We start from the raw sequence: 22,714 nt of genomic DNA, 5'->3' as shown, positions 1-22,714 counted from the left end.
TCTTCCCAGTCCTCCCCAAACTGAATACTTTGAGAGCAAAGACTGTGACTTATCCATCTTTATTGCCACCATATGATTTCACATAGTAGATGCTGCTGAACCAATTCTGGTTACTGACTGGTTACATTAAATAGACTAATTAAGACTAGTCTAATTGATTTAACAGTTTTTGTACATCAATAGTATCTGAGACTTCAGTGTAGATAATTTGTGACTATTTGACGTATTCAGATAATCACTGTCTCAGTCTTTCTGTACTGCAGATGGCAGAGAGCGATCCTGTTTCCAGTGGGTCGGAGTGCTTTCCACAAGGTGACTGACATTTCAGTGCCTCCAAAGGCCTCTGCCTTCCAGCAGGGCAGGCCTTCTGTGCTGTGCAACGACCCACACTCAGACAGGAACAGCTGCAGGAATCTCGGCTGCTCCGTCTGCGCTCACGGAGGAGACCACCAGAGAGGCACAAACCAACACAACCTGACACAGCTTGGTGTCTTCTCAGGCACCTCGGCATTTCTTACCAAGACATCGTTGCCTTTGACAAGAAACTGGACGTTGAATGGACCAGAGATGGCAAAAGCCTTGGCAATCTTTCGGGTAGCATCCTTCACCTAGATCGAAAGGACAATGACATAGTGCTAAAGAGCACAGCTTGATTACAAAACACACAAAAAAATAACACCTCAAATTTAGATTTTTTAAAATTTCTTTTAACAGAGAGCTACACCTCCACTAATAATAAGAACAGTCATAATGGCAATAATATTAATAAAAATAATGATAATAGCAGCCACCAACAGGCATCTATCAACAAAATAATAATACATAATAAATGTCCGTAACCAACTAGCAAGAAGAACAAATAGCTTGACAAAATTATCTTTCTGCCAAATGTCCCTATCTCCCTGCCATTGTATACTGCGGTTTTACTCTGAGGGCTAAATGGAATTCTGTCAGTCCAGTTGCGTCAGCCCCAGAAACGCAGTCCAAACCTCCTATCAATCTCACAACCTACCTGCTGAGAGGAGCAAGCCCTGAAATTACACAGCACTGCAAAGAGACCAGAGATACTTCTTTGCTGTGTTTTTCTGCTACCCTGGACTCTACCTGGGGAGATATGGTCAGAAAGAAATGACGTCTCCTTGCCGGGAAGCTCTGCATGTCACATAAACAGATCCCTACATGCAACCGGAGCCAGACGGTACCCATGCAATGAGCCAGACGGTACCCAGCAAGACACAAGAGCTCCTTGTTCCTTACTTTTACAAGAGGGACTCGGCAGCTTAATTAGTTATAAAAGGGAGCAGAGTCCGTGGCATATCAAACTCTGAGAGATGCCGAAAAATCTGAGTTCTTGAGGTCATTTACGCTGACATGATCAACTAAAGCACACTTGAAATCCAGGGATGTTGTTCTCTTAGGCAGCAGGTGTTACAATATATCCCGCTGCCTTCCTGTCAAGAACGAGGTGAGACCTTCAGAATCCAGCCCAGTGTACAGCCAGACAGGCCTACGTAGATTTGGATGGCAGGGTTATGGGTAAGCCTCACTGAAAAAGCCAAGCCTGACCTAACGTACCTAAAGAGTAAAGGAACAACCACGTGAATTATTTCAGATGATGGTCTCTGAGGCTGCCGAGCAGAGCTTACTGAGTACTGAGGCATCATTCTTGGGAAGATCTTTAAAGCAATGGTTCCAAAGGAGAGGTTGAAAGAGACCTAATCAGAAAGTGCTGGTATAAAAAAAAAAAAAAAAAAAAAAAAAAAAAAAAAAAAAAAAGAAAGTGCTGGTATGAGATGAGGGTAAGGGTGGACAGTGAAAACAAAGGTTCCAGAAGGTTCCTCTGTAACTGCTGCATACCTGCTTCTAATTGAGAGGCACGGCTTTATAGGCCGCTCACCTAAGTGGCTCTCAAACATGGGAATCATCTACAGCAGTGTTCTCCAGATGGGGTCCCCAGACCAACAGCAACAACAGCAACATCACTTGGGGACTTGTTAAAAATGCAAACCTGGGGCCCTGCTCAGAACTACTCAATCAGAAACTGGGGGTGGAGTCCAGCCATCTGTAGATGAGCAAGTTCCCCAGATTGTTGTGCTGAAGCCCAAGAACCGGTACCCCAGCCCACAACCAAGTGGGCTCAAAAGGGCAGGAAGGAAACTGTTATCTCTAAAATACTCAGCAGGCTCAGAACAGGAAAATTCCCCTCATAATTGCATTTCACCTGGGGCATGTCCTACATTGCTCCCTAGTTAAAAAAATTTTTTTCTTAATCTTTGCTTTTTCCCTTTCCACTTTTCTTGATAAATCATGACCTTTTCGATGGCTCCTTGGCTGATGGTTTGTGTGGGTAGCATCAGAGTAGCATCTCCTGAGTGGACGCCGGCATCTTCCACGTGTTCAGAAATGGCATGGGAGATTACCTGGCCAAGAGAAGATTTTAGAAAGAGTTGTCAGGCACCTACTGCAGGGAAGCTACTGCCCCTCCACCCTGTCTCTCTCCACCCCCCCACCCCACCGCATTCTAACAGATGCCTGAAACATTGACCAATTACTCTGCAGAGTCTTTGGGTGAGACAACCGCATAAAGCCACATGCATGGACTCGCCTCCCTGCTGTAGAGTGACAGACTGACCCCTGGGGGCGGCTGACAGTGGCTGAGCTGACCTCCCTCCTTCATTGATTAGAATGGGTACGAATCAGGAAAATATGACAGCTGGACTAAGTCATGTTGACTTAAGAACAAAGAGGAACCTAGAGTATTTGGGACGCACTGGAGGGATCTTTATCTTTTCCTTCCAGGTTGGGTTTAAACACTAGATGAGATAGGAGAGGTAACTATCCAGCGAGGTGCATGTATAACTTAGGTGGACCAGAAAAAAGACTTAAGATCTAGAGCAAGAGATTTTTTTTTTTAAGATTTTTTTTGACAGACAGAGATCACAGGTAGGCAGAGAGGCAGGCAGAGAGAGGAGAAGGAAGCAGGCTCCCTGCTGAGCAGAGAGCCCCATGCGGGGCTCGATCTCAGGACCCTGGGACCATGACCCGAGCCGAAGGCAGAGGCTTCACCCACTGAGCCACCCAGGTGCCCCTAGAGCAAGAGATTTTTTTAATTAAAATTTGAGAAAGAAGGGGAAGCAAGAAGAAAATATTCTTATCTTCTCTTACAAGTAAGGAAACTAAGGCAAGATAAGAAGAAATAACCCAAGTGCATGTGACTGCTGTATGGCAAGTCAGATTTGAAGCCCTTATCTGTCACACTGCAAAGTTTATGGTCTCAGTCACCGTAACCTGAACGTTAATAGCATGTGTGTCTTTGGTAAGTGATAAAGCTGACAGTCGGGGAGAATAATTGGGTAACTGTAAAAGACTTAAATAAATTATAGAGATAACTTGTTTATCAGATTTATAAATGACTTAAAGCAGAGTAACGTTTGAGTCTCCTGCTGTCACTTAGGAGCTCTGTGACCTGGGCAAGGTACTTTATCTATTCAGCCTTGGTTCCTGATAAGGCAGTGCTAACAATGGTATCGGTCTCATAGAATGTTTGTAAGGGTAAGAGAGAAAGCATATATAGTGTCTGACATGATATTTAGTACATAGTAAGCATTCAGATTTTTTATAGTGTCTAGAAATGGGGAGGCACTACTCCCACCAAGCTCTGAAAAGAATTATAATATAGCTGAAGCACTATTTCCATTTCGGAGTGTGACTATTTAAAAAAATTGCGAGTAACCTGGAACATTTCCAAAAGAAGGAGTCCAGGATGATAAGCAACGGTTGATGTCTGAGAGAAGCTTAGAATAAGAGCATATCCTAGCAAGCTGGAGCCAAATCAGGCCAACAGACAAGCATTATATTTGAAAAAAACACAAATGTCTCCAGGCTAGTCTTACATTCTCCACGGTGACATTGGTAAGATCACATCGCTCTCATTTTATACCAGAGTCTCAAATATTTAAAACACTGAAAAGGAGGAAAGATTAAACATATGCTCTACAATTCTGAAGGCCAGAAGGTCAGGAATGAAAAAATTCCAGGGAAGCAGACTTTACCTCAAAAGAAGGAATAAATGAGATGTCCATATGACATCTTTCAGTCTGACAACTTTCTGCGCTCTGTATAACCAAAGTTGTTAAACAGAAAATAAGTGACCCCTTTCTGGGGATGCTGTAAAGAAAATTTTCATCCTTTGGGGTATGGGGTTGAAATAAATGATTTCTAAGGGTGCTTAAACTCAGGATTATATGATTCTGTAGTAAGAAATCATTACTGATGTGTATATATATAGATATACATATATATATACACATACACATATCTAAACAACCCTACTTTGAACTGTTAATCTGCAAGACCAAAAAGACAAAAAGATTTCACATTTTCAGTAGTGTTTTGAAGTATCTACAAAGTAGAAAATGAAGGACAGTTTTTTAAAAATTTTTTCATTAAAGCAAATAAGATGACATGGACTCCCTAAAACATTACTTCCTATATATCAAGATAAATCATAAATGCCTTATTAGTACAACTAGCAAACCTAAGGAAAGCATTCTTCACATTTTCATTTTTCACTGAAGTTGGAGGCATTCATTGTACTAGAAATACAGATGTGATCTGGTAAGCTAATTCTATGTTATTATCCTTATCCACCCGGCTCTGTTTAGTTTTGTCTTTATTAATGCAATAAAAAGGTGGAGGCTGGGAAATCAAGACAGGAGAAAAACTAGGGATTCAATTAGGAACTTCAGAAAGACAAGTATTAGATGTTTTTATAATACCCATTGAAACATAAAAGGAAACCCACAGACCAAAGAAAATGAGAGAGAAAAATCTATTCAAGAAGAATGAGGAGTACAGGATGATAATTAATTTTGAATATCATCAAAGAGAAATCCTAACGTATGAAACACAGGATATATGATACCCGTGACACATACACTAAGTTGTCAGTGAATCTGAAAATTTTTGGACTGAGCCACTCAGTCCACTATTCTTAGAGACCTGTTTTGTAGAAATCAGGACCTCTAATCTGTTTCAAAACTGCCAAGTTGGGGGGTGCGGAGGGGACAGGTGGAAGAAACGTGATGGGGAGGCAGAGATCTAGGAGATGGGGATAAAGCACTTACTCTTCCGTCTTTGCCGACTGCATCCATTTCCACTTCCCGGGCCCCCTCAATAAATTTCGTCAGCACCACTGGGTGTTCCTGTCATTGAGGAAAAGAGAAGGGCAGAATCATTAGCTGACATGTGTATAGTGTCAAGTGAAAATTGCATCCCGGAAGTAAATCTCAGTGTAATCCTTGCGAAGACCTTAATGCTCAACACACTACACAAACTCCTTAGCCAATTTGTTGGGTAATAACAATGTCATTCTCTGCTTTCAGTGAGGGAGAGGGTCGTGAGTCCTCAGTCAACTGAACATGAGTGCTGAAATTTCAAATACAAACTTTAAAGTGAGTGACAGGAAAGAGCGGGCTAAGGAGAGGGTCGAATGGGGGAGTTACGAATATTTCTCTATTTTACTTATAACTGTGTATTTTTCTTGGTTCTAGTTCTTTCTCTCTTTGTACACTTGTCTTTTCCAAGTGCTGCAATTTCCTAAATCAGTTCTCTCCAGGAGACTGTCAAAGAAATTAGGAGGAGAATCTCATTTTGTTTTGGTTTTGTTAGGTCCAAGATGGAATCCATTACGTGGAACTGACATGCCTTATATCAGTTCTAAAGCACGGCATTTGCAGCATTTCTTTTTATTAATCTTAAAACATTCTTCCTTTCTCCACTGTTTTACACCCTTTTCCTTCTCGAAGTTCTCCCCATTCTCAGCTCCTTCATGACACTGCAGTGATGCCCTCCACCTTAGGACCACTGCTTGCTTTTTCCAGACAAAATGAATAGGTTGACTCATGACCTATAGGGTTCAGGCATCTCTTCTCAAAGCCCCAGGCACCAGCAACACACCACTTGCCTTCTTATCAGACTCTGCTTTTCCCTGTCTTTTTGCCTCTCACCCCCAAATGCATCCCACTTTCTCTCCTCAGCTGTGTCTTTCAAGTCTCAACTCGTGCCTTAAGCCCTTGACACAAAAGTTACCTCCTCCCCTAAGCCTTCTCCAAACATCTCCCTTCCTTCTGAACACAAAACCCCTTTGCCCACCATCATGGAGTTCATCTCATGCATATGTGTCAAATTTAATGCATCTAATCTTCTTGAGTAGAACTCTTGAAATTGAAAGGAATTTTGTGGAAAATTCAAAAGAACCAGTGTTTTATGCTATAAAGAAGCTTCTCTCTCCTATTAAATGAGGAAAATTTTCATACTTCCTTTTCTTCAAAACCTTACCGGACATGCAACTATCTATTAGCCAAGGGGGGGGGGGGATTCCTTTCCATCTCTGTTCCCTCTTCTTTAAATATCTGATGTTTATTGCAGCAGGCCTACTGGAGCTGTGTTGAGACCCATATGGGATTTTTTCCTATATTTTGATGATAATAGTATAATTTAAAACAAAATTACCAGCTGTCTTAGCTTCCCTAGCCAAGCCTGAGACAGGAATCCTTGTTCAAGAGATTTCCGGAGGGAGTTAGAAGAGCAGGATAGGACAACAGGAAAAGGTTAGTATGTCGGTAGTCTCAGGGGAAACTGAATTTGGCTTTACTCCACAGGGGGCTCTGGAGGATGAACTGCAACACAGAGTAAGTCCCACCATGAGGCAAAGGTTGCTCACTGGTTAGTGTTTTGAGGGTGGTGCGGAGGTGAGGTATCTTGCCTCCGTGCTGAAGAAGCTCCCATCTGACTGAGAGTAGTTACCCAGAGAGGAAGTACAGCTGGTCAGTGTTACCAGCTGTCACTACAGTTAGGGACAGGTGCTTCTACAGATGAAGGGATCTGAGTGGGGCAGTGACAGTATCCACCATCCTGGCCATTTGGACAAATGTATGAAAAAGTCCTGACCATGTTGAGAAAGAAAATCTCTTAATAAATTTCAATCTTTCTGCAATATTATACATTGTCAGCCTTCCTAAGACACTTTCCACCTTTGATATCCATCAACTACATTTTCTTACTTCTTTGTCAGGCTCCTTCATGGTTCCTTTTCCTTTGCTCGGCCCTTAAATGCGGGTATCCCTCTCGTCTCTGTCTTAGCTATTTCACTCCCTCTGTACTCTCGCCTTGGTGATTGCCTTCTCAAAACTCTAAAATGATATGCTATTTATTTCCAAAACTACATGTACATATCTATCATTAACCAAAACCTGGATTCTCAATTTAAAATCTGTATAACCCACTGCTTTTGAAGCATCTGCCCTTGGGTTTCTCATAGGCATCTTCCATAAAAGATCAATTATTAAATATACGATTTCTTTCTCTAAAATTTCTCCTTCTCACATTCCCTATTTTAATAAATGGTACCACCATCCGTCTAATTGTCCAAGGCAGTGGCTCAGGAGCCATCCTTTATCAGATACTCTCTTACCTTCTGCCTCCATTCACTCACTAATTGTCTTCACTGAACATTCTAAATATTCTAGAATACATGTAATTCTTTTTTATCTTTACTACCATTACCCTGCTCCAAGGTGCTGTCATCTCTACCCTGAGCTATAGCAATAGCCCCTAATCTTTTTCCATGAAAGCAGTCTGGCTCCAAACTCATTATAACTGGCAAGATTCTCTTATCTATTCCCTGCCTACTCTTCTACTCTTCCACCATGTGGAGTGTCCTAGCCATATACTAAATGCTTTATGAGTTTCTAGAAACTCCATTTTTTTCCTCAGCTTTGAACCAGTGCCTGGGCTGCCCTTTCTTCCTACTCACACCCACAATGAAAACTTTTCAACCAGTTAATTCTAAATCAACCATTTTAAATTAATTTGAAAAACCCTCCTTTAGGGATGGACCCCAATACACTTACACTCACCCTCATCCTGTATTTTCTTACTGCAGTGCTCATTATATTTCATGTAATTAACTGAAGACTGATGTCCCTATAAAGAGTCCCCTGTGAGAGGAGACTGTATCTCTCTTTGTATGAGTGTAACCCCTGATACTGAGAACAGTGCCATAATACACAATATAGCAGGTGCTAAACATGAATGAAGACATAAATAGTTGAGTGATTGATGGGGGCTGATTTTATTCTAGATTCACTGAACTGAGTATCCCAGATTCTGCTGTATTTTGAAGAGGACACCTGAATCAGAATGTTCTCAATCAGGATATCTCCATGACAAAACTTTGGTCTAGTAGAGGCTCTATCCATATACTAGCAGAAAAAAATATTTTTAAAACTATTCAATGTCCCGTGGGATACAATGTCCCAGGCAAAAAAGAGAGGGCACCTGCTTTCTCATTTACATGAGTCCAGCTGGTTCTAACTATTGGTTTTTCAAACAGAGAGCACGTCCGATCCCTTGGCAGGAAGTCGGATAGAGAAGACAGTGTCTTGCTCCAGTCCGCATTAATGAAAACTGACCCACGGAGGGGATGCCCCCCTCAGCTATCTGACTTTCACAGAAGTAAATTCAAAATCTGCTTGGTTTTCTTTTTTACACTCTTTGTCTTTCTCACCCTTTACTCTTATCCACTCTCTTCACTGACCCAATGTCCTGGGGAGCAACCACCCTACAGAAGGGATGTCTGACTTCATGAGCAGGAACAGTCCATACTCTTTCTTCCTCTTTGAAATGCTGCTGACTTCACTCTTTAGGTCCCTCCTAGGTCCCCACTTGCCTAACATCAAACTCTTCTCTATGAGTTGTGCTCTCTGTCTTAAAAAAAAAAAAAAAAAAAAAAAAAACCAACAAGCTTTTGAAAGCTTTTAAAAGGAGAACACTACTTTCATCCTTTACAGTACAAGGTCTTCAGATCGCTGACCTCACTGGGTAAATCTTAAATGGATCACACACTGAGGTAATACCAAGGGAGAAAGTAAAAGCTGAGGGCAATGGAGGAAGGTGGTTGAATCACCACAAAATTATAAACATTTTTATTAACTGACGAATGGAATGTATCAAAATGAAAAAAGTCAAAAGGTGAGAAAAGGGGTTTACTGTTAAAATTGCAGGGTTAACTAAGGCAAAGTCTCTCCAAGTGTGAGAATGAAAAACCAGGAAAGCCCTCACTGATACATGATGAGATTGGCTAGCCAGTCCTTGAGGCTAGGAACCCCAGGGGTAACTTGATCAGCATCTAACTTATGAACAAAGAAGGATACTTATACGTCCTAACTCCTGGAGGCTAAAACCAGATCTGTGTTGTGATCAGATATGCGCTGGTCGTCTTCTTCCACTAACCCGAAGGATCTAAACACAATTAAATGCATTTGAGTTTTCTTATTCCCATATATAGGAGACTACTGAGTAGGGAGAAAGAAAAAAAAAAGTTGGGGAGGAAACTATCCTAACATAGTATGAAAAGAAAAACATATGAAATAAGGTAGCAATTAATACTGAAATAAGGTAGAAGTAAAAGTCATGAGGAGGAAATCGGATACTACCTGAGAGACTCTAGTGGCCTCCTCTAGGAATTTTTTCATCTCATCCTCAGAGAATACCACATTCATAGCTGACCCACTGGAAAAAAAGAAGAGGACAGGTCAGTTTCTTTCAGCACTTTGGAGGAAAAGCATGCTAGACTTCATTGTTTCTCGGAACAGTTCAGGCGATCTCTAGTTTCAGTCTGGACTGAATAAGAAGATACTTTTTTCTAGATTGAGTCTTTACTCCATTTAATCACCAGAACAATCAACCAAAGTAGAGTCACTCAAGTTAGGGGTAACAGCTGTGATGATGTCCCAAGAGAATCACATAGCTGTAGAGATAGCAGTATCTCAAAGTTTGTCCTTTCTAATCCTGTGTTTTCACTCTGCTGGTGCCAGGTAATTCTTAAGCCTTAACAAGATTCATGCTAGGATCTAGCTATTCTTTTTTGTTTTTTTTTTTTTTAAGATTTATTTATTTAGGGTCACCTGGGCGGCTCAATGGGTTAAAGCCTCTGCCTTTAGCTCAGGTCATGATCCCAGGGTCATGGGATCGAGCCCCACATCAGGCTCTCTGCTCAGCAGGGAGCCTGCTTCCTTCTCTCTCTCTGCCTGCCTCTCTGCCTACTTGTGATCTGTCTGTCAAATAAATAAATAAAATCTTAAAAAAAAAAAAAAAAGATTTATTTATTTATTTGAAAGGGCCAGGGGAGAGAGCAAGGAGGGAGGAGCAGAGGGAGAGAATCTTAAGCAGACTCCTTGCTGAGTGTGGAGCCTGACATGGGACTTGATCACAGGACTCTGAGATCACGACTTGGGCCAAAATCAAGAGTCAGACTCTTAACCGACGGAGCCACCCAGATGTCCCAGGATCTACTTACTCCTTCCGAGGTCATTGACAATGGCTGATCTTAACCCACAGGTCATTCTACTACCAGCTAGGTTAGAAAAGTATAAAGTTTTTAGCAACATTTGCAAATATAATGTAGGGTATCTGACTGAAAGATATTCAACTGTGTCCTTCTTATTGATTGCTTGAGAAAGAACGATGATATCAATTTATGCTGAATTTTGATATTTTTAAAGTGAGATCAAAGGGAAGAAGGAGGAGTAAGAGGGAAAAAATAAGGAAGAAAAATACTACTTTCCACTTCTTTTTAAAAAGTAACATTCTTTGCTTCTTCTACTCTATTACATATTTTTGCATAAAGAGCTTCCCATGTCTTCACCTATTCAAGACAGGAAGGCTAAGTCAATAACCCCGATAATTCAAGGAAACTGGAACAGAGAGACAGATTGCAGAGATGAGAAAGAAAGCACAATAGTCAGAGCTGCTTTCTGCAACCCTCCCTCAAATGTCTGTGTGCTCTTTAAATTAACTTACATTAATACCTCAAAGAAGTAGTATTATTTGACGGTGATTTACACAAAATGTCATTTAAATAAAAAGGGAAGTTTTCCACCTCATTTCAAATTTTTCATTATTTTAAAGGATCCCATCACAAATTCCATTTACACTTTCAAATCGTGCACAGCAAATTGTGTTTCTCTTATTATCCCCTGTTCAGTGAAGTCCTTCCTTACATGTGGTAACATCTGAAGAGAGTAAGTGATAATTCACAACTTCTCCTTTGATGATAGAACTTCGTTTCAAAGTTTAATATAAAAGATCCTCACCGTCCCTGTCCCTCACAATTATAATTCATCCATTAAAAAATGTGATCTCAAAAACTCAAAAAATTCAAACCATCAGAAGGTGCTGGCAACAGTCAGAGACAAGCTGCCATTTCCGCTGACTAGAAAACAGACACTAGAAAGAGATGTCCCAGGTTTGCTTTGGTTTTGCTCTTTGGGTTTTTGAATTGTTCTCTTTAATGTGGAACTACCCTCCCTCTGTTGGGCAACAAGATGCCCTAAGCCGTGTTCTAAGATGGAGGACTGTGCACTCTTATTGCCACCCTCTGAAAGAAAAGCGATAAGCTGAATGACCACGCATAGGTCCTCTCTCTGGCCATCTTGGTTTGGGGGGTGTGGGCGGATTGACAAATCACTACACATTAAAGCCAAGTGCTATCAGCGTACAGCATGCACTTCAGTATCTCCTGATTTTTAAAGCATTACTTTGGGAAAACAATATATTACCTCAAAACATAGGAAGGTCTCAACAAGCAGGGGTAGCCCACAGAATTCGCGAATTCCAGTGCCTCATTCTAATTAATAGAAACAACAACAACAAAAAAGCACATGAATAGTTTAAAACACTCAATAGAACTGCAGAAAGGCATCTTTAGAACAAATGGTAACACAACTCTTTTTATTCTTTCTCTCAAAAGACACCATTAACATGTAAATTGGACATGGAAACATATAAAATTCCTAGTTTCTAATTGTAAATATCAATCAAGCTCAAAAATAGTTTGAATGTCTTTCATTGTCCGAATCTTAATGAGAATACTCTTACCAATTCACAACCACAACCAGCATTTAACTGCACTCATAGAAATATACCAACTTCAAAGTCAAGTCCCTAAGCCTAAGTGCCTCCTGTCTGTCCTGCAGTTAACATCTGCGGTAGTTAACATTCGGGTTGCAACACTTCGAAAGCCAACATTAAACACAGACCCATGTTTCTCTCCTTACCAAAGTGTTAACAGCCTTCCAGGGTGCCTGAGCCACCTTCAGCTCGTCCAAGACAGCTGAGAAGATGGAGCGATCCTCAGCCCGGTCGATCTGCAGAGGGCTCGTGCCCATAATCTTGACACCATTCTTGTAGAGAGGGACTGCCAGATTGTTTGGAATCTGACCCCCCACTGAGATGATACAGCCACCGCACGCCTGGAAAAGACACCCATAACATCGACTGTTAGGGCCACTTCGTGATGGATGAAAACTGCTTCACATGTTGCGATTGTTTCATGTCTCCCATCCGTGGGCAGTATTAAGTTATGCCCCCAAAGAGATAAACACGCTTCGTTCCTCCTTTCCAGGCACTTACATGCGAAAATCTATTTGAGAGTTCCATACAACAACACGTGACTACCATGTCAGACTTCCACACAACTACACAGGGATGTGTGATATGGGCATGTATGACAGAAAAAGGAAATCAAGACAATTAACGTTTTCACCATGCACTCTACTGTAATCAAGTGCTGCTTGAACTACAGTTGTAATTCCTTAAATGGACAGAGATCTCTCCTTTCACCTCTCCTGCTGCTCTCCAGCGCAGGCCTTCACCTCCAGATGAATTATCCTACGAAACTGATTCACCAAGTGACTCCTATACTGGACACTCTAAAGTTTCCCTATGCCTAAAGGACAAGGTGTAAACTCATCACCATCATTAGGACAATGATGGTGTCACCCTGCTTCTTCACCATCATTAGGACAATTTTCTATCACCCTTCTTCTCAGCACCAAGACCTCCTACTCAGTGTCCCCAACTACGTGCCCTCCCACTAGCAAGATTTCTGCCCGCTTACCCTTCCCCTGCCTTTGCTGCTTCTCTCCTTTTCCCCTCGCCCTTATCCAACTCCACCACGTCTATACTACCGGCCAATCCACATCCTACCTCCCATTTTTACATCTCTCTCCTTTCCTGTTACCTTGGCTCTTATCTACAGTACCCAGTAACTGATTTTAGCCCCTGTTTCCTTACTATTTGTCCTGAAAGCAGGATCTGAATCTTTAACCTTAATCTTCTGTTAGTAGTCAAAACTTCCAGATTAAAAATAAAAATGCGTATCAAAAAAACAAAAATAAAAATAAAAAAATAAAACTGCTGAGTCCCAGCTCATTCTGGAAATATATCCTAATCAACCAGGGGTACATGCACCAATCAAGAAAAAGCCCCATCCATCTCATTAAAAGAAGCATTTCTGATAAATGTTCACTTTTTATTTTAGTAATTACTAGAATGCATTATATTTTGCTTTTAGTTATAGAATGATCACCATGGTAATAAAACCTACTACTGTGGCTCAGTAACAATCACAGCCTGAAGGTCTCATGAAGTAAACTTTTAAAATTTCAATGTGTATGTAAGATATTGTTATGGATAAATATATTTTATTAATAGAAATATAGGAAGAAAATTCTAGGAAGAAGGTGAAATAGAATTCCAGCTTAAGGAGATAAAAGGAATAAAGAAATATTTCTGAATTTCAAAAGAAAAAAGCCCCATCTTGATTGTCTCTGTGAAACTCCCTCTAACATTTAGTCTTCATGTCTGCAAAATTAGAACAATATTTGCCTGCTTCACAAGGTCACGATATAAGTTAAAGAAGATAATAAACATTAAAGGCCTTACACATTGTAAGTGCATAAATAAGACATTGTTATTAATATTAGGAAATATTATTATAACTGATAGACCACTGATCTTGGAATAATTTGTATTTGCCTTAATAACATACTAATGAATACTGGAACTGCTGAATTAATAGATATTAACCAAATGTATTTTATCATTATTTGAAATAATTCTGAAATAGTCTTAAAAGGGATAAAGCTAATTTGTCTTTGATGAGAGCAATGATAGTAGTGCCTAAGCAAACACCCCACAGTTGAGTGCTTAAATGCCTTGTAAACAGTATGGGAAACAATAATCCACAGTTCTGCATATTTATAAGTGCTTTTATCATTTCTCATATTCAATATACATCTTTGCAAAACCTTTAAGAAGATTTATTCTTCGTACTATAATAATATTTTTATTTGCTTATTATTTTTAGTTTATTAGCAGAGTTGATATTTTAGAGGCTTAAAAACTAATTCCTCAATTAAATGCATACAAAGATTTCTCACGTGAAGCACTTCAACATAATTTCTAAAAAGAGAAGTATCAACTTGTGAGCAAAAATTGGGGACCACTGCACTAAACGGGAGCTCAAATTTGAGTGAAAAGTCTTTAATAAATACACTAACATTTTTTAAAATGTTCTGTGAAATCGTTTTTTATTTTTTCAACAAATTAGCAACTTTTAAAACAGTCATAACGTAATCTGCTACTATTCCCTAAGGATATTACTATTTGCCCTACACCATCTGTTTGACCTTTGCTGTATTCCTCTGAGACAGTTATTACTCTCCCCAATTTACAGCTAAAGAAACTGAGGCTCAGTAATGGTGAAAGGACTTGCCCATATTTCGAATCTAGCAAATACAGTCAGTACTGATCTCAATTTTCCACACTGTAGAGCAGTTATGTTTAAATAATAAACCGGATCTTCGAATCTTAAGTTAACTATTTTTCTGCCTGGTTTCAAGGGTCGTTACTGCTAGAGGTGCAAAGAGAGCTATTTCTGAAACGTTGTTTTTTGAAAAGTGGTAGAAAAACTTCCTCTGCAAAAACCCCATTCTCATCATTGACTCCAGAAATAAAGATCATTGCTGGAAAGACAAACACATCCACAGGACATTTTAGAGTAATAGTGGACGGTATAGTGTAGTTTTGCCCACACAGCAAAAGGAAATCAGTACAAAGAACATGTTTGTAGGATGAAGTTAATATATGACAGTTTTGTGAAAGAATTCATCTTAAATTGGCCCCAACTCCAAGCACAGAACTAGCAGGGACTTAGTAAAAGAATTTGGTATCCCACATGGGTAAATTATCATTACTACCGTAATGATCACTTAAGCCTAAATAGTTTTAAATAACTCACTGACATAAAATAGTCTAAAATTCAGATTTGTTTCACAGATCCCTAAATACCTGGCTGAAAATAATTCCATCAGAGTCCCAAAGTTCCACTGATCTTACCTGGATTTGTTTATATCTTTTTACTCAGTTTAGTTTCCTGTTTTATTTTTTTTTTTTAATTTGGTATCACTAAGCTCAGGCAATACCACACAAGAATATTTCTGAAACAGTATTCAAGTACAATCACACCACAAATGTATTTTTAGTACTTTGGTTTTTCCTTATTTTTATGGGCAAATTAAATGATACATTATAGACAGAATGCAAGAGAAAAAATTTATCTCACCAACAAAAATAGCATTTAATTCATTAAAAGATGGCCCTAATTTTTATAATTTCATGTATTATCTTTAATTAACAAAGCTCTATTCTTTGTACACCTATGAGATTATCTTTACTGTGCTTTATTATCTTAGTTACTCACATCTTAGTAAACCATTTTTAACACTTTAGGCAGACCCTTAAGATTGTACTTAATTACAGTTAAATCAAATGCTAGGAATGAAACCCAATTCTAGTTTAGAGCATGAATTCCCTAATGGATTTTATTTACCATTAATTAATGATTTTCGTTCATTCATTCATTTAATTCAAATTGTGTTACAGAGGTGTCATTGAATATGTATATACATATAGCATAAGGTATTAAAAATAGAACAGTTATATTATTAATCAGAGTACATTTCTATGTGGGTATGACCCAGTAAATTACTCACTATAACAGAAAGAAAAATTAAAAAGGACTCAAACTAGATAGGGACATCATAAGTTGTCAGGTATATTGCCTGGCATTTTTAGACTCAATCTGGTTTTACATGAAGAAATTTTTAAAAAATGAGAAATGGGTCTTACATGGGGCCAGGATAGAGAAGAAAGTAAATGTTCTTTTATACAACTTTTCAAACCATGAGTCTTCAGTGGAAAAAAGGAGAATGTAAAGTTAAGACAGGATATGTGTGATTCTTTTAAAAAAATAATTTATTTATTTGAGAGAATGTGTAAGCAAGTGGGGGGATGGACAGAGGGAGAGAGAGAGAGAAAGACAGAGAAAATCCCAAGCAGACTCCCTGCTGAGTGTAAAGCCTGACCCAGGGTTGAATCTTGGGACCCTGAGATCATGACCTAATCCAAAATCAAGAGTTTGGCCGTTTAACTGACTGAGCCACCCAGGTTCCCCTTGATCTGTGTGATTCTTACTCATTGCCATAGCCTGCAAAGATTATTGTATAATTCATCCCTAGAAAATAGATTTAATAATAGATCTAATAAAAGAGAAACTCAATGTTGCAACTTTCATAAACAATGTAATAATTTTCAACTCTTATACCTCAAAATAACTTGAGAACATCTTTTCCCTTATAAGGAGTGCCTTAGCCAAAATTAAGAACTAAGCAAAATATTATCTATCAAAGCCCTGTAGATGGTAGATACCAATTTCTCATTTTCTTGGCACTTCCCCATACTCAACACCAAAATTAAGGAAAAAAATTAAAATGTAAATTTCTTCTCAAGGAGTAGAATCCATAACACAATCACAAGTAATAAATGACTTGAATTTAAAGGGTTGCTCTTTATACAGTATTAAAAAATGTCTGATGCCAAAAGAATATATCACTGAAGTATTTTCTATTAAAAAAAGAGAACAAGTAGGAAGGAGATTTTAGCATAAGAATCCTCTCTCATTCCACCTCCAACTAAGGTTTTGTTTGTTTGTGTGTTTGTTTGTTTTTGGTAGCCTTCATGCCTAACATGGGCTTGAACTCATGATCCTGAGATCAAGAGTACATGCTCTACCAACTGAGCCAGCCTGCTTTATTCACAATGCATGTCACTTTTCTGACTCCCCCTCATGTTTAGATATCCTTATTGCCATGGAAATATGGTAGGTCCTGAACTAAATCAAGAAACCTGGACCAGGAGACTCATCATACTTTCTACCATCCTATGTAGCTATGTAGCCTAAGTGCCTTTCTAAAGTGACTCAAATGTGTGCTTTTGAGCAAGTTTAGATGTGCTTCCAATTTTCTGCAGATTTACCATTGAATGTCTCAGTGCCTTTAACATCACTAGGGATACCCAAAGCTGGATTATGGTAGTCTCCTGGAGATTGTGAGGAGATACACAACAACCTCAAAAAAGGAAACATACACACATATGTACTGTGTGTATGACATGTGTATGTGTTAATATAATATTTCCTGTGGGATAGTCTAACAAATACATCAATGGAATATTGTTTTTATATTCTTCAAAATAATATTTTAAAATACCTTACATAGTAGCACTATAAATGTCAACTAGCTTCAAAGAAGGACCAATTTATTTTTTACCATCATACTGAATTCAGTTACTATAAAGGATCTCATTAATATCCATGTATAACCATAACCAAAGGCAGTTGTAGAAGTTTTTAATCTTTCCTTAAACCATTTCATGAGGAAATAATTAATTATGTGTAAAATACTCACTGCAGCTCCTGTAATCCTCGTTTATATTTTTTAAACAATTATGTAATCTTTCATTTATTTTTGTTATGGGTCCCAATATTATTCTAATGTCTTGAAGGTAGGGACATGGTTTTACAGCTTCCTATCATGCTGAACCTGGTATTTAAAAGGTATTCAAGATATATTTGTAGAATGTACTTGTTTTGATCCTCACGTGAAACGAATCTTGAGAAATTATTAGAAAAACCATGTCAGAGACAAAACTAAAAATTGTCTATATTCTACCTAAGGGTTCAATTTCATTATACCCAAAGATAAGTGTGTCAGTCTCAAATGGACAACTATGATGATATATCCATCCAAACTTTGTCTATTTTTCTTCAAGGTAATAAAATCATTACATGTTCTAACACTGAAATTCATACTTTCCCATGTGGTTTCAGCCACAAATCTCCTTATCTTCACAATACTTGTATGTAGCACAGATATACACTCATCTGGTCCATTAACAACAACAACAAAAAGATGAAACAGAATTTCAGAAATTTGCACACCTAATGAATTGTCAAGTCAAAGCTTGAACTTAAGTATTATGGCCTTAATTCAGTTTTGTTTTTTTTTTCCTAAGTGACCATATTTTATACATAGGAATGATTCTCCATAGTAGGGAATTAACTGTAATGACATGAAAAGACTCAACCACTAAACATCACCCTGAAATCTACCAGTAGTTATCTTTTTTAACTGTTAGACTTTAACTTGTCTTACAGACTTATAGTAACCGGTGGTCATAGGAATCCCAAGTGAAGATACTCTCGGTAATACAAGAGTGTGGTGGAAGAACTGCCAGAGAAACAGAGAGAAGTACCAGTGTTGTTCAGAAGGAACTCCTCCATCTTAAACTGAAGACTAATGACTTCATCTGACAGCACACAGAATTAACCACACAGAATTAACTGGTCATTTGTGAACAACTGACTTCTCTTCTCTGGGGGCCATTCATTATTAAACTGCAACAACACAAAAACTAGAGAGAGGTGGCTTCTTCTATGTCTAGATAATCAATTAAATCATTCTGCAAAATATTTTGGAGGGTTGTCTTGTATTAGCTAATACATGTCTGGCATGTGTTACCAAGAGAAGGGTTTTCAATCTAGTTGGAATGCTTAGAAAGAAAAAAAATAATCACTCTGTGCCAGGGCCTCAAGACTCTAAGGCTGGGATAATATTTTTTTTTTAATTTTTTAAATTTTTTTTTAAGTTTCACTACAAAATTAGACAGTGGAAGACACTGGCAACTCTTTCTCCAAAGGGGAATTACAACATAAATCTACATACATACATCTACATCTATAAAGTATGCACTGCATATATTTTTCTTCTTTTTTTTTTTTTTTTTATCTTTTTACCTCCTGATGGTAGATGTCTAGGATTCTCTCCAAAGACAACTCTTCAAAGTACAATTTGTCACACTCATCAAAGTCTGTGCTCACAGTCTCAGGGTTGCAATTCACCACCACTGTCTTCTTGCCAAGCTGACGCAGTGTGCGGATGCTGGAGACAGCACACCAATCAAATTCCACACTGCTGCCTGCAGAGAGGGTGAGATTGGGAAGAGGGGTAAAAGAAACACAGAGTTACAACACAAAGACCAGCAGAAAGATATTGCTAAGGCTAAGGAAGCTAGTGTCCTTTCCTTGCAATTTTTAAAACTCCAAAATGTAAATTTCAGATACATCACGCATGCTACAGTAATAGGAAAACCAGGGACTAATTAAACAACAATGACAAGCTGGCTGTTTTGTATGCTAAGTTCTGCAATAAGTAATCTCCATATTTGAAACATTCAAATTCAAAGTTAATGCGAGATCGTTTTAATGATTTTTTTAAAGCCTCATTTACAAAAAAAGAATTCAAAGTAAATATACTGACCTCAGGACACAAAAAGAGTCGAGCTAGTGATCAGAATACTTGAGTTCTTGTTTTAGTTATTCCACTTACTCTGCTCTCTGAGGGCTAAACCCAATGATCCCTGAAGTGCCTTGGAGCTCTGACATATCTTGATTGATTGGAAAATCCTGTCCTTTCCAAGCATATCCTTTTAAACTTGGCAAGGCCACCCCATGCAGAGTGAGTGACCTTCTAAAAAGTAATTTGAAGTACAATAATGGCCTAAATACCTCAAAATATCACCTCTACTGGGACGCCACAGAACTGAAAGTCCTGGGATTTGTACTAATCCTTTGCATTAGGATTCTGTCTTCTAAAAATTCTTATCAGAATGATAATTATCCAAAAATAGTAGCATGGTAATTTTCACTATCAGTTAAGTATACACTTGATTATTAGCTTAGCTAGTCTTCCCTGGGTCCTAAGGTAATGCATAATTGTTACAGGAATTAGGCAAAATTTGAATAGGAAAGAAGAAATTTCTACAGAAGAGAAAGGTAAGTCCTGGTGGAGGTATTCAGGCCATTTGGCCATAAGATAACTACAGGGGTAAAGATAAAAACACTTTCAGCCTACTTCAAGATTTGAGCAAAGATTGCTGAAGTAGCATATCCTTGGTTAATTGTAAAACCTAAAATAAACTATGTTTAAAGTAACAGAGAAAGACTACATACATTTTAAATTATGTATTTCATCATTTCTATACTAGAATAACTTGCAAGACTAAATGTTAAATACAGTTGTTGAGAAATATCATTGCCTATTTAAATATATACTTTGTAACTATAAATTATGATTATTATATTGTTATTAAATGTCTAATTTTAAGTGAATGGGTGAGGTGTCACAATTTCTGCCGAGAACATTTTAATTAAATAATATAATGCTCTATGTACCAATGATAAAAGCTCTTTGCATTCGGTATCAACAGAAGTCATATATTCCCAGATCTCATCTACAAATGTAATTTCTGGTTGATATACGAAGTTGTTGAACAAATATAGATCATTGCATAAAACTATGCCTGATGATAAAAGGTCAGAGTGTAATTCATTCCCCAACTTCAATGAGAGGCTCAATTTAGTTCACAAGGATAAAAACATAAAAGGAGGACATGGTGAAACAGGAGAAGGAATTAAGTTGAGACCTGCATCTGAGTCCCACATGTATCATTTAATAGCCATATCAACTTGGGCTTTACCCAATTGAACCTTTTTCTTACTTTGCAAAATATTCATTATAACAGCATCTCTTTTACATAGTTCTTAGAATAATAGAATGAACATGTATGAAAAGTACTATATAAACTATAAAGTCTTATGGAAATACGTTATCACTTTACCAATGTGATATGGACCACAGCCCAACACCATCATTCCATGGTCATCAAAACTGATATCATGCTCCTGAGGAGGAAAAGAAAAAAGAAAAAAAAAAGACACAGAAATTATTGTGTGTTATTCTTCAATCTAATTAAACTCTTTGTCCTGCCACTATGTCTGTCTTTCTCATTCTTCCTCTTATTGACATGTATCCTCTACTAGTCTCTGGGACCTTGTAAGTATAACGTATAAGCTCTGTTTAGTCACAGAAAACAAGTTCAATATTGTTTTAGTTAAATAGCCAGAAGAACACATCATAATTGTATGTTCATATAACTCTTATTCTTATTATAATTTATTTGTTTGATTTCACCATCTTTAGGCAGTTCTGAGAAGACTGAGTATGGAAAGACATTATCATATCTGACCCACATGATGTCACATTTAATACCAAGATTACTAGATAAGCAAAAACACAAAAATCGTATTTCCCCATGTAGACAATTTACTAAATCTGGAGCTTGTTGCATATAACAATTTAGCAGCTCCTACCTGACCGTTATAGGTAATATAGAGGTAGTTTGTTACTGATGGGTATTCTGCAGCCAGTGTATCGATCTGCAAGAGAAAATAAATAAATAAATAAATAAATAAATCGGGATTTTTATTCCCTTTGTTGTTTTTTTTTCAAGAATGAAAAAAAATATTGTGCTGCGCTCATATTCCTTTAATGCCTCATACTGTCAGATACAAAGACAGATAAAAAGCTAGGTACAATTCAATTACTGCCTAATTCTGAAAATGAGATTAGGTGGAGGAACAATGATATAATCTGGTTATCATTTGACCAATAAATAACAATACACACCTCAGCGCATCACTGATTAATTATAGCAGTACTTTACTTGTACAAAGCACAATGGTCATAGTCAACTGGCTACCAGGAAAATTTACCCAGACTGCTATGAGCAAAACGACCTGTATATAAGAATGTTTTTGGTTTGCAAATGAATGCATAGGATTTAAGTTACCTATGGCACTTAGCAATGGGATGACAAAAATACCTTAAAGCTTGGGGATGAGGGGGAGGGGACAAGGTCTCATTGAACATATTTAGAAAAAGTAAATCAATTCAGTTCTCAAAGGCCAGAAGCTCAGCTTAGTGAGCAAGAATTCAGGGCCAACAGGGCAGGCTAGTGTAAGGCAGGTGAGAAGGAAGAAAGATAATTGCTGAATAGAATATATTCAGCATCAAACCTGAGACCAAAGGGTATGCATGTGCCCCCTCAGCACATGGGAAAAAGTCAATGATTTTAAAGGACAAAAACCAGCTGGTGGTACTTTAAGCCAAAGCATCCCTCTACTAAAGTCCAAAAAAAAAAAAAAAAAAAAAAAAATCACAATGGTACATCTATGAAAGTTCTTGTGTGATTGTCATGAATACTAGATGAGCTCATTATGCCCAACCCTATCACAATGAATACTAAATGAACCATAATGATGGGACACTTAAAATAAAGTATTACCCTGTAAAAAGTTAGTGCCAAAAGAGATAACTATTCTTTTCAAGAGGTCAGCCACCATGCTAGGGTATTTCAAGTCCTTCTATTACACTAAGGATTTAACTTATCACAGATCTATTTGCACATGGGTCAAAAAGTAAAGGAGAGGTCATTTAAATTTTTTTTCCCTTAGGCAGAGAAAACCATGTACCACTCTTACCTTTACATGCCAGTGCCCCTTCAACCTTTCCCTTTTAAGCTTAAATCAATTCTGTGCTAAATAAAATTGGTGGCATCATGGGCTTCAATT

The 22,714-nt window shown here is 38.1% G+C and overlaps 1 protein-coding gene across 1 annotated transcript in view; it reads right to left on the bottom strand.

Annotated features, from left to right (window-relative positions):
* The window catches only part of CPS1 (carbamoyl-phosphate synthase 1), a 123,607-nt gene that overhangs the window by 18,980 nt on the left and 81,913 nt on the right, over positions 1-22,714 (bottom strand). The window contains exons 23-31 of the mRNA XM_004767015.2: positions 21,455-21,520; positions 20,923-20,986; positions 19,040-19,221; positions 12,120-12,314; positions 11,622-11,689; positions 9,498-9,573; positions 5,127-5,204; positions 2,313-2,420; positions 519-608 (exon numbers count right to left, since the gene is read on the bottom strand). Coding sequence (XP_004767072.1) covers positions 519-608; positions 2,313-2,420; positions 5,127-5,204; positions 9,498-9,573; positions 11,622-11,689; positions 12,120-12,314; positions 19,040-19,221; positions 20,923-20,986; positions 21,455-21,520 — 927 coding nt within the window. The remainder of the gene's footprint in view (positions 1-518; positions 609-2,312; positions 2,421-5,126; positions 5,205-9,497; positions 9,574-11,621; positions 11,690-12,119; positions 12,315-19,039; positions 19,222-20,922; positions 20,987-21,454; positions 21,521-22,714) is intronic.

Source organism: Mustela putorius, unplaced genomic scaffold, assembly GCF_011764305.1.
Source record: "Mustela putorius furo isolate JIRA1106 unplaced genomic scaffold, ASM1176430v1.1 tig00000275_pilon_pilon_pilon, whole genome shotgun sequence".
Taxonomy (NCBI): domain Eukaryota; kingdom Metazoa; phylum Chordata; class Mammalia; order Carnivora; family Mustelidae; genus Mustela; species Mustela putorius.
The sequence above is the reverse complement of the archived record's forward strand: the minus strand, read 5'-3'. Positions and strand labels throughout refer to the sequence as shown.